This window comes from Cebidichthys violaceus, unplaced genomic scaffold (genome assembly GCF_023349555.1).
Source record: "Cebidichthys violaceus isolate CVI_PGR_0920_01 unplaced genomic scaffold, fCebVio1.0.p SCAF_124, whole genome shotgun sequence".
In the NCBI taxonomy this organism is placed as follows: Eukaryota; Metazoa; Chordata; class Actinopteri; order Perciformes; family Stichaeidae; genus Cebidichthys; species Cebidichthys violaceus.
The window spans coordinates 315,815-328,118 of NW_027176290.1; the positions used below are offsets into that span (position 1 = coordinate 315,815).

Genomic DNA, 12,304 nt, shown 5'->3' on the forward strand with positions numbered 1-12,304 from the left:
AACCTTCAGATAGTCATGGTGAGTTTCAGTATCCGTTATGTTGGTCATTGTGCCATATTACATCCTGGGTGTCAAGGCACCAGACTTTTCCATCCAACCGTCCCCAAAAATAAATTCTAAAATTCTACTTTCATCCTTTTACCTTGTTGTCATCTATAGTGGTTATTTGCATAAAACGAAGCCTCAATGCAAAGAATGTGCATTAATGCTTTTAATTATGTGAGTAATTTGAGTTTCATAAGGAATCATATCTACCGTAATCTACTATGTTTCCCCATAGCGCATCACATTAGATTTCAGCAGGGCTGCCTGTATTTAACTTGAACTTCAACATTAGACAAATGTTTCCATCTCTTTTCACTGTTTATTTAACGGGGTCATAAAACTCATAAATCCACTTAAAAGAAATGTAAGTTCATGTTAATTTTGTCTAATTCGCAAAGAACAACTTGGATGGAAAGTCATTTAGTGTCCTCGACAGTCTGGAACAGGGTCGACAGCAGTGGCCTTGTAATTATGAAACATGCAGATGGCTTCCTGTTCCTCATTTGCTGCATTAAGGCTACAGTACATGCAGTACTGCACAACAGTACAGCGCAGCAGACAAAACAGCATCAAGTGTATCACTTATACAAACGCGTTGTAGCGTCATAAAGTTCATCTTAGATAGAGGGGAGATGCTGAGAGATGTATGTATCGATGCAAACAAAAATTCGGAGCGATGTCTATTGCCTCCACGAGGCTCTCGACATGGTGTTGGCTGGGCTAGAACCGTTAGCTTAGCTAGAAGCTAACGGTGCTAACGGCACAGACGGTGGCAAACAACTGCAACTGGTGCTGACAGAGCTTAAACTTAGAGGTGCGATATCCTGAGATCGGGAGAATTTTGATTGCCTCTAAAAGGCTCTCAACATGGCGACACCTGAGGCGGTAGCTCGTAGCGGTGTTGACAACGCTAACAGTACAAATATATCACGGCTGAGGGCATCGCCGGCGGCTCACTTTTAAGTGTGTTTGGCTAACAAAACACACTCTTCTGTCCCTCTCCACCACTCAGCCGGCCAGACAGCTTGGTGAGTTTACCTTTGTGTTTTGGCTCGATGGCGTGAAGGGCGTTACACGGCGACTTTGAGCCCGTTGCTTGTATACTGTTGCATCGCTGCTTGTTTTTCAGTTTGAATGAAGTCTGTTTGTCGAGGGCTTTACGGCACCGGTTGTATTCATTCAATCCCACGATGCAGCAGTGATGGTTACAGACACAGCCGGTGGAGATCTGCTCTCTACCGGGTTTCACCTTTCTAGTTCAGTCCGTTTCCAAAATGTCTCCATCAATATCCGTTACGTGATTTCTTTATTAACAAATATTTTCTTTGTCACCCAAAGGGGAAACCACTTCTGTAATTTCCTGGTCAAAAAGTTGTGCTGTTTACATGGATATTTCAGACTTGATGAAGCACTATCTGTCGATAGAGATTGGATGGCAACTCAGCTAGCGGCTCTTCCTCCCTTCCCTCCGTCCTTTTCATTAATTACTTAGTCAGGAGAGGTTGGCAGGGACTGCTGTGTGTGTGCTTCCCTCTGCTCCAGATGGTAGCAGAGGGAAGCATTGAATCATTCTGCCAATAGGCCTTATGATAGACATGATTAAACACACTAACTAATGATATGACCCCCATTCTCTCCCACCCAACAAACATCTGTGAATCTGAACACATGCAAGCACAAACACGCAAGGACTATGAATGCAACACGATGGTACAAATATGGAGAGTACAACACACACACACACACACAAAGAAGTACACCCTCATCCCAGATTGATACCAATCATGTCACTGCTAATAAGGGTGGTGCTTGGTGAACAAACCTGTCAGAGGAATCCAATCATATCACAGCTGATGGAATCGTTTACTGCGGACGAGGACGCAAGATGAAGTACATGGTTCGCCAATATGAATCCAGCCGTTGTTCTCAATTCTAGCAAAAATTACAGACATGAGGGAGCATTGTGATACTGTGTTTCTCAACATGACGAAAAACAGCATCTTTACAGTTGTAGAGTTGAAGACATTTACCAACCTCCTCTACGGAGCGGTGGGAATCCCCCAGACTCGCTTTACAGTGTCAGCGGGGGTGGACATCGTGGACGTGTGGAGACAAAGGACTCAAATGAAAAGCCTGGAGACGTGGAGGTCTTCAACTTTCATTTTTTTTTAATCTGGGGGGTGTGTCTTTATTCATCTCACCAGACAACAAAATAGGTAGTTTGTCAATGCCTTCCAAAAAAGACCCGTAGGACCGTTACAAAAAGGATACAGAAGAAGCAAATTCAGCTTTTGCCTCTACTGTTAAGGTTTGGTTAGGAGAAGCTTATAACTGTGGTTAAGAGAAACAAAGAGTGATTGTTGGAAGATTCAAACTATAAACTAAACAAACAAAACATTATTTTGTATCATCAAATACATGGAATTCAACCTCTCCATTTGAACTCATTGGACTGCTGTAAAGCGTTCCGGGGGGAGCCACTTGGGGTTCAGTGTCTAGCTCGAGGACAGCTTGTGATGCGGACTGAACCTCCAGGCCTAGATAAAAGGACGACCCGCCCTGCCCCCCCCCCCCGAGCTACAGCCGACCTCTGACAGGATGCGAACCACAGTCTGTCGCTCTTGTCAAGTCAACCGGACACACCAACCGGCCTTCCTTGCGCTTTTCCACTAAGAGGTTTTTGGGAAGCTTTAACTATTTATGAACTACTTCCACTGCTACGCTTTCGACGATATTTTCTCATGGCAACTAAGGATGGGTTAAGGTTATAAAAAGCTCACGGTTATGCCAAATAAACGCTACAGTTACAGTAAAGGTTAGGCAATTAAAAAACCTGGAAAGGGAAGGATCCTGAAACAATAATTGCGGAGGAAGTAGACTCCAGTGTTATCGACGTCTTACACAGACTTAATACATATTATAGCCTCCAAGAGTTCACAGATGCAAGCCAAGACAATCGACTAGGCTATACACGCTCTGCATAAACATCACCGAGGCTGGTATCGTGTATAATAAGGCGAACTCGAGCCCATCACATGTACGCTATATCTTATGCACAGCAGGTCCATCATAATTCAGCCGCAGCGCACTGAGTCATTATTTTCTGTCTTAATATTTGTGGAAAAGATGTCCTGCAACGTGAGTAATGAATACCCCAGGTCGTACTACGATTTCTAGTGACAATTGCGAGCGATAAACCGTTGTCACTTGCGATCATTGTCCAGGACTTTGCTGTTGAGACTTTCACGGGGCGAACGTTGTTAGACATCGTGAGGAGCAGACTCGTCCGATGCGGATGTGATTACTAGACACCAGGCTGTACGTGGAAGAATGAAATGAGACAAACCCCGATAGACCTCTTTGTTCTCATTAGAACAAACATATCCCTACACTTCATCTTCAGTGCAACACAAACCACTGAAAATAGAGTGGCTTTAATAACTACAGTCAACCTTGCCAGTGCCATGCGTCTCCATATGGCTGCTCAGGCTGTGTGCCAGTTTGCCTACTAAAAACTAAAATCATACCTTTTAATTACATAAAACGCAAACATGGCGAAGCCATATGTTGTTATGATCCCCAGCCTCAGTATACTTTAGAGTCCAGTCATTTAACAGATGCTCACACTTACAACTTACAACAAGTAGCCGAAAAAAAGAAGAGAAGACAAATCTTAGAGTTTAAAACATGGCTTTTAACAAGAGCACACAACCCCATCAGTGTCCTCTTCTATACACATCTCTCCATTTCAATCTTTTCAAATTGCGCTCAATTAATCAGGTTATCTCTGATTCCGCCCACTGAAATATAATTGCGTTGCATCAAAGCAGATCAACACATCTCGTCGGTCTCTGAACGCCTTTGGAGGGGGCGAAAATAATGATGTTGCGGACCGAAACCGGGCCTGTGAGCACAGAGTCGTTTGGTGTTCACCGTCTTGAGTGTCAGCCGTTAACCGGCCAGCCCGGTCAATATCAGGTAGAAGTACATGAAACATGCTCTGGCTGCACTTTGAATATACCAATCAAACACAGACTTATAGTTTTGACTTTGTTTAGCGAATTTCAAAGTTTTTGCGTGTAAATGTTTGATAGTTTGGAAGCGCTAGACGTAAGAAACCCTTTTTTTTTGTGATGCGGTAATGATTCTCAACAGACAGTAAACTTTTTGATGTATGTTTTTTTTGCATTTGTCGTCTCTGAAGTCACAGCAATAGAGCCTTTCTTTGACTTGCTGTTATTTTTAGACTATATATTGAGGTGCACTTGCGGTGTGTGCCAGAGTAAACACATTTGTCAGATGCTCAGAGGACTTCTTCTCGCCCGCTCTACACAAACATGCACATATAAAAGCAAAGCAAAGAATGTGTTGCTCCAGAAGCCCCGATGTAATTTATGTCGCCCTGCAGAGGCGATCCAGCTCCTGCTTTGGGAATCACCTTCCTCCGGGTCCTGCTTTGGGAATCACCTTCCTCCGGGTTAAAAGCTGACATGACTGATATAACAGGTGCTGCAGTGTGGCGAGCAGACGCCGGGGCTGAGTAGAGAAGAAGAAGAAGAAGAAGAAAAAAAAAAAAAGGACATTTAGAAGGTTGATAAAAGAAAGCAGGGAGAGGAAATGGATTAGCAATGGATAGATGGAGTGTGAGAAGAGAAGAGGTGAAGGGGAATTAGAGATGAGAGGAGACGAGAGGGCACTAGAGAGAGGAGAAAAAAAAGAATAGATCATGAATGGAGAGAGGACTGGAACATGAAAAATGGAGAAGATGGATGCTCGGAAACGAGGTGAGGAAAAAGGAGGATAGAAGTCAAAGAAAAAAAGGATTAGGGATAGAGGGATCTATTGAAAGAGAGATGAGATGGGGACAAGGAGAAGAAGATTAAGGTGGAGTGATATGCTTTTATCTTCTAGTGTCTGGAGAGCAGACGGTAATGGTGTGTGTGTGTGTGTGGGGGGGGGGGGGCCTTTATGATTACATGTGTTACTCTGTTTGTGTGTTTCTGAAAGTATGAGTTTGAGTTTGAATGTTTTATTTCCTGGTAACATCTTTTCGTCCGTGTGTGTGTGTGTGTGTGTGTGTGTGTGTGTGTGTGTGTGTGTGTCCACCTGTTTGAGTTTGTGTAGGTTTGTTTGTGTGTGTGTGTGTGTGTGTGTGTGTGTGTGTGTGTGTGTGTGTGTGTGTGGGACGGTGACAGTCTACATGCCGTTCATCATTCCTGGTTGAGTTAGAAAAAAAAGAAGATTCTTCTAAATGTCTGCCCTTTATATCTGCGATCCATCCATCTGCTCCTCTGCAGAAAGAGAAGAGAGGGGGAGGAGAAACGGAGGGATGGATGAATGGGAGGAGAGGAAAGGAGGGAAGGAGGGAGGGAGGGAGGGAGGGAGGGAGGCTTCGGGGGTTGTTGGGTTCATGGATGGAGGGATGGATGGTGGCGGGGAGGCGGGTTGAATACCTAGAGCCGACCAAATTAAAGTAAAAGCAAAGGATGGATGACGACGGGGTGCGGGGTGCATCTGGGAGTCCGGCGAGCGAGGCGTCGAGTGAGCCGGGGAGGAGGGAGAGAGGGGTGAGAGAGGAAGAGTAGGGAGGTAAAACCAAAGAGAGGGGAAGGAAGGAGAACCGGAATGAGAGGCAGAGTCGTGACTGTAGGTTGATTTACGGAGGCTTTCCTTTTAATGAAATTGTTTCAGTGACAGAGCCGGTAAAAGGCCCTTAATGGATTGGCTGGCCTAATGTAATGAAATTACTCCCTCTTTCACTACAGAGAGAGGGGGAAAAAAAGAATAAAAGAGGACATAAGGGAGGAGGGGAGAGGGGGAGGAGGATGGGAGAGGAGAAATGCAATTAATATTTACAGAACTGACAAGCAGGGTGGGCTTTAGAAGCTTCGGCTCGCTCTCTCTCTCCCCTTCGGCGCGTCTACCTCTCTCGTCCCTCTCTCTCCCGGTGGCCAGTGTGCACTGGGCGTGCAGCAGGGGAGGGAGGTGATAGGCTGACGCCAAGGCAGGCCACTCCAACACACCGGTCTCCTCTCTGCCGGTCTCCTTTTCCTCTCCTGCTCTCCTCAGGGCTGGTCATATCGGCGCTGAGGTGAGAGACTTAACCTGAGCTTGTGAGCTGCCGTCTGGACTGGGCATCCCCAGAGAGTGAGTGTGTGTGTGTAGGTGTGTGTGTGTGTGTGTGTGTGTGTGTCTCCTACCTGCCACCTTAAGCCCACTTCCTGGGATACCACCTCACACACACACACACACACACACCCGCACACTCACTCATTCACGCAACCCGTCTTTTGTTAGTCCCTCCCCCAGCTGAGCGGACCTTGCAGACTTGCGCCTGACTCTCTCCCATCTCTCTCTCTCATCTGTGTGTGTGTGTGTGTGTGTGTCTGTCTGTGTGTGTTTGTCTGTGTGCGTGTTTGTGTGCTTGCTGCAGGCAACTGGACAGCAACCACATCAGCTGCATCGAAGATGGAGCTTTCCGAGCGCTGCGCGATCTGGAGATTCTGTAAGTAGAGAAAAACCCCGGTCCTCTCCCTCTCCCTCTCTCCCTCTCTCCCTCTCTCCCTCTCTCTCTCTGGCTCCCCCCGTCTCTCTTCTCCTCCTCTGCCTCCTCCTCTCATCCCGTCTCCCCCCTTCTCCATGTCCTGTCTGTGAAGCAGCGATCTGTCCTGCGCTCTCCTTCTCTTGTTATCATCTGTGTGTTTTCCGTCTCATTCAGTTTCTTCATTCTTTCGTGCTTTTTCGTTTCACGTCTTCCTCTCCTCTCCTTTCCTCTCCTTTCCTCTCCTCTCCTCTCCTCTCCTCTCCTCTCATAAGAGATTCTTTCCCCTTGATCGACTTCTCTCATCTCATCTTTTCTTATCTTTCTCTTCGTACCCATTGATGTGTGCCTTCAATGTAACAAAAGCCTCAAACTTAAACTTGAGAAAATGTAGTTTCTTTACATGTTTCTGTGAATTATCTTTCGTGACACCTCTTTGTATGTGTGTGTGTGTGTGTGTGTGTGTGTGTGTGTGTGTGAGCTGAAGTGCACGTCTAAGTGCTTGTGTGCTTTGCTTGCAAGGATGAAGCGCAGAGTACCTGTTCATTCACCAGTAAAATGTGTTGTCCTTGACTTACAATACACTGATTCACGCACACACACACACACACACACACACACACACACACACACGCACACACACACACACACACACACACACACACACACTGATTGAGGAATATAGTGCATCTGCCACCTGCTGTGGTTTGCGCTTCCTCTGCACCATGTGTGTCAGTGCGTGTAGATGATTCCCTCTGCATATGGGAATGGGAATACATTCATGCGTATTTGCTTCCAGCTGTGTCTGTGATTAAGTGTGTGTATGTGCGTGACTGTGTGCAAATGTGTGTGTGTGTGTGTGTGTGTGTGTGTGTGTGTGTGTGTGTGTGTGTGTGCGATCCGTCCACATTTTGTAGAGCTGCTCATTTGTCACTACGCTCAGATGTGTGTGACTGGCGACTGTGGAATGCGATGTTGTGTCGGGAAAGGTGTGTACACGAGTGTGTGTGTGTGTGTGTGTGTGTGTGTGTGTGTGTGTGTGTGTGTGTGTGTGTGTGCGCTCTCACACAGAAGCAGATGCTGTGCTTCATTGTGGGTTTGTGCATCTGAACCACATCCTTAGCTCCAGTTCATTTTAATCAATGCATACATTTCCCTTATGTGCGCTAAAATATGCAAGGGTGCATTCTCACGTCTTCATTTGATGAAACACTGAGCCGGATAGAAAGTTAACAAATCGGGATCTTTCTTCTTCTTGGTTTACGTGTCTGTAGCGTTGTCGGCGACGCGTTTCCGTATTCTGCTGTGCGGTGCCGAGAGGTGAAAGGATTAGTGGCGTTAGTTGCTGAATAGGTTTATTAGAGGGTAAAACTGTATAGCAAATAAGGCAGAGACAAAGAGAAAAGAAAGAGCGGCCCGCAGACAAAGAAAGACAAAGGCAGTAGAAGAGGGAGACGAGAGGACGAGATGATCGGAGGGAATGAGATCAGAAAAAGAGCAGGAGGCTGACGGCGCCGACCTCGAGCTCGTCTGTCCCTCGTTACCCGGCGCAGAGTTAGAACGTTTGATCAAGTGGATGTGGTCTTCAGAGAGAGACCCCCAAGAACACACTCGTGAGTCTCATAACGCAGCGCTCAAGTTCAACATTTGAGCAGGAACATGCCGTTATTGATCCTCGTGGGTTTTTGCAGATATTGTAGACAGTTGTGTTTATTTTCCAGCCCGATAATGAAGACTCTAATTGAGGTGATGTGTCTGCCTCCCAACATTGTGGGAGGCAGATTATTAAAACCAGAGACCATTATGTAAAATGAGTCAAAGCTGTGCTAAAGTACACGAGATAAATGATCTGTCAGCACTAAAATCAATTGGTTACATGTGTTCTGCAACCGTGTCCAATGGCAAAACACAAAAAGCCTCAATAATTCATTATTAGAACAGGTTTTTTTCTTCTTCTTGGAATCACTCAAGGACCAGGTTTTTTTTTTTTTTTGTTGGTCATAATTATATACGGTACAACCCAGGGACTTGTAATGTAAAACGCTCAGTGAGACTCCCATCGGCCTCACCATGATGGGGATCCTGTGAGTGTGGATGGTGCAGCCTGGTGCTGCCTAATGTGTTCCCATAAATGATTAAAGAGGGCAGCAAACATTGGGGAAAGGGTTCGATACGGGCGGCAGCTTCCACCGTGGACCACATCCACACCGAGTGCCATGCTTTTTAAATGTTGTGCATCAAGAGAAGATTGCAGATATTCCTGCAGCGGACGGATTATTGTGTCATCTTTCATCAGAGCTGTTATTTCTACCTTTTCGGCTTCAGCAAAGTTATCTTTTTTTTCTTCTTTTTTTTTTGATTTCCCTGCCTCACTTCTTTGCTCAGCGCACAATGGATGTGATAGTAGGGGGGGAGGGGTGGGGGGCAGTGCCAGATACAACATATTAGCAATTCATAAGTCTCTGACAGCTGAGTGCTCGGCAGGATTTACAATTCACTGTAAATACGCAGCCGATCCCATTCACAGCAGACAGCATGACAGCACACAGTATATTCACTGAATGTGACGTTTTAATAAAGGCAGGTGTGTGTGTGTGTGTGTGTGTGTGTGTGTGTGTGTGTGTATGTATATGAAGAAATCACTGTGTGTGTGTGTGTGTGTGTGTGTGTGTGTGTGTGTGTGTGTGTGTGGGGCTCTCACTTCTGTTGTTCAAAGTGATCTTTTGAGCTCTTCCTGCTGCATGTCTTGATATCAGGCTGTTAGAAGGTTAGAAGCGTTTTAATGATTAGAAGAATAAACACGTTGAAGGGTAATAGGAGACATTTTTTAATGGACTAAAACATAAGCAGCTATTAGAGATTATTTAATCTGATGCTGCACAGAAATATCAATAGTCCATCAAGATAGATATTGTTGCTTATCGTGACTGCCTCACTGTGAATACATTAAAAAATGAAAGCCTTGATAATATGGAATGTGTTTCATTCATTGATAATTAAAACCTATAGTGACATCATCTCAGAAGCTGACCTTTAAAGGATTAAAATTCTGAAAATGAATTAATATTTGGCAGTTAAAACAATTAAATCGGTCAAAGTGGAAAATAATATTGATATTGAATATTTTTTTAGACAATTTGACTAGAGGACGTGTTCGTCCTCAAAGGTACCAAGAGGGAGGTTTTTTTTCTAAATTTGAGCAAAAAATAGCAATGCACCAAAATCAATGTTACTAATCATTGACATGTGGAAACACATTAATATTAATAGACAGTTGGGGCTTTGTAGTTTTTTTACTGGACGCCATGTTGGTTTGTAGTCCCTGTTGAATCCATGGAGATGGACTGTATCAGCCCTCATGGTTTCACTCTGTAACATCTTTAAGGGACCACAGTCTACTAGAGACAACCAGAGTCTACTAGAGACCATCAGAGTCTACTAGAGACCATCCGAGTCTACTAGAGACCACCACAGTCTTCTACAGACCACCAGAGTCTACTATAGACCATCAGAGTCTACTAGAGACCACCAGTCTTCTACATGGATAGAAGTCAGGGCCGTCCAGGACCTCCCCCTTGGAGGTATATATGTGTGTGTGTGTGTGTGTGTGTGTGTGTGTGTGTGTGTGTGTGTGTGTGTGTGTGTGCAAAGGGCATGAATGACAGTAAGCAATTCTGCCGCTGGTCTGATCTTCATTTCAAGCATCTTAACACACACACACACACACACACACACACAATCATGTGTGCATTTGTATAGTATGTATGTATACACACACACACACACACACACACACACACACACACACACACACACACACACAGCCCCATCTGTTCTGTTCCCCGGGTTCATTTTGTGACCGTAGTACAAAATGGGATGATAGAGATACCAGTGATTGGAGGTCATGTGACTGCACCATCAGGTAGGTGTGTGTGTGTGTGTGTGTGTGTGTGTGTGTGTGTGTGACATTGTGCTCTTGTGTTGCCATCCTTGTGAGGACCAGTTTGTGCTTTAGACCTTTAGTTGTGAGAACATTTTGACCGTCGCTGTTCGCTGGTTAAACCTTTGTTTCAGGGTTTAGGTTAAGGTTAGGGTTGAAGCGATCAGTTCATTCATGCGTTAGTCAATCAGTAGTTGAGTCTCTTTGCAGCGATGTCAAACAGCCCGGCCATTTCCTGCTTCTCTCTGTTTGATATCATTGCAAGTAGAATATATTTGGGGTTCTGACTGTTGGTGAAACAAAACAAACGATTTAAAGATTTTATAGACGATTAATCGGTTAATTGAAAGAATAATCAACAAGTGAATTTATAGTGAAAGTATTTGTAAATTGGAGGGTAATGTCTGGGATTAGGCATGTACTTGTGAGGGGGGGGGGGGGGGGGTAGTCTATAAGGGCTAGACAATGACAATGTATTACGTCAATGCAGGTCCTCACAAGTATAAAAGTCCAAATGTGTGTGCATGCATATGTGTGTTTCACTCTGGCTGGATATGCTTGCATCAGCATGTGTGTGTGTGTGTGTGTGTGTGTGTGTGTGTGTGTGTGTGTGTGTGTGTCTGCCATCATCCGTGTGTGTGTGTGTAGGTCTATCCATGTGCTTGTGTGTGTGTGTGTGTGTGTGTGTGTGTGTGTGTGTGTGTGTGCCTTTTATTCATGTGTGTTTTTTTTACGAACATTGTCACAGTCACACACTTGGCCAAACGTGTCCGGTCAATGCTCGATGGCGCTTTAAGACGATGCTAGCTGCAAAAGACGTCCGTCTCCATGTGTCTGAATGTCCTTTTCTATATTCCAATGTGAGCGTTCTTTATTCACTATTGTATAAGAGACTCTATGTGTAGGCTGCAAGGCAAGTTGCATGTGTGTTTCAGCCATTTGTGTTAATTTAGTGTGCTAATTGAAAGAAGCACTCTGCTGTGTGTGTGTGTGTGTGTGTGTGTGTGTGTGTGTGTGTGTGTGTGTGTGTGCGCGCGCCACTAACGAATCTCCACATTAATTAATCTAGTCATTTTTAATTAGCCGCTGCTTCTTGCTAGACTAGGCTTTATCTCGGCTGCATAATATGTTTCACAGGAGCCGCGTTGACGAGTCAAAGCTGAATATTTGGGCGTCGAGCTCATTTAAAAAAATGCTAAATGGATTTTAGTTTGTTAGTTTCATTCGTCTTGTTATAATTGTTTATTAAATTAGACACGTTCAAATTGCGAGGCGTTCGAAGGGATTGGATTTATTAAATGTTCGACGCGTCACAAAACGAAACGAAATGCGTCTAAAATGACGATATCGTTTATCTTTGTTCCGCATTAAAAACAGGAATGAATTGTTGCCACATGTCTGTTCTGCAGCTCCTTAGAGATGTATAGAGCGCTTTCACACACACACACACACACACACACACACACACACACACACACACACACATATTCCAAAGTATCACTCAGCGATGTGTGACATCACATCTATACCAGTCACACCTAAAGGTTGGGCTGTTTTGAACCGCCGTTAAGTTTTATGTTCCGCTTCGGCGGGAGAGTTTCGCTTCCCAAATAGGTTTAGGGAGAAAGACGAAAAATGACTAAAGACGCTTTTACATTCACCGTTTCCTTTGATACCCACTCCCTTTACTCGCATGTCCTTAGATAGTCTCTCTCTCTCTCTCTCTGCTTCCTCTTCTCTCTCTTTCATGGCTGCCAGGATGAAAGTGGAGGATCGGT

The 12,304-nt window shown here is 44.8% G+C and overlaps 1 protein-coding gene across 1 annotated transcript in view; it reads left to right on the top strand.

Moving 5' to 3' along the window:
* LOC137869512 (slit homolog 3 protein-like) overlaps nt 1–12,304 on the top strand; it is a gene marked incomplete at its 3' end in the record, with an annotated part of 182,193 nt that overhangs the window by 103,912 nt on the left and 65,977 nt on the right. The window contains 1 exon segment of the mRNA XM_068706927.1: nt 6,479–6,550. Coding sequence (XP_068563028.1) covers nt 6,479–6,550 — 72 coding nt within the window.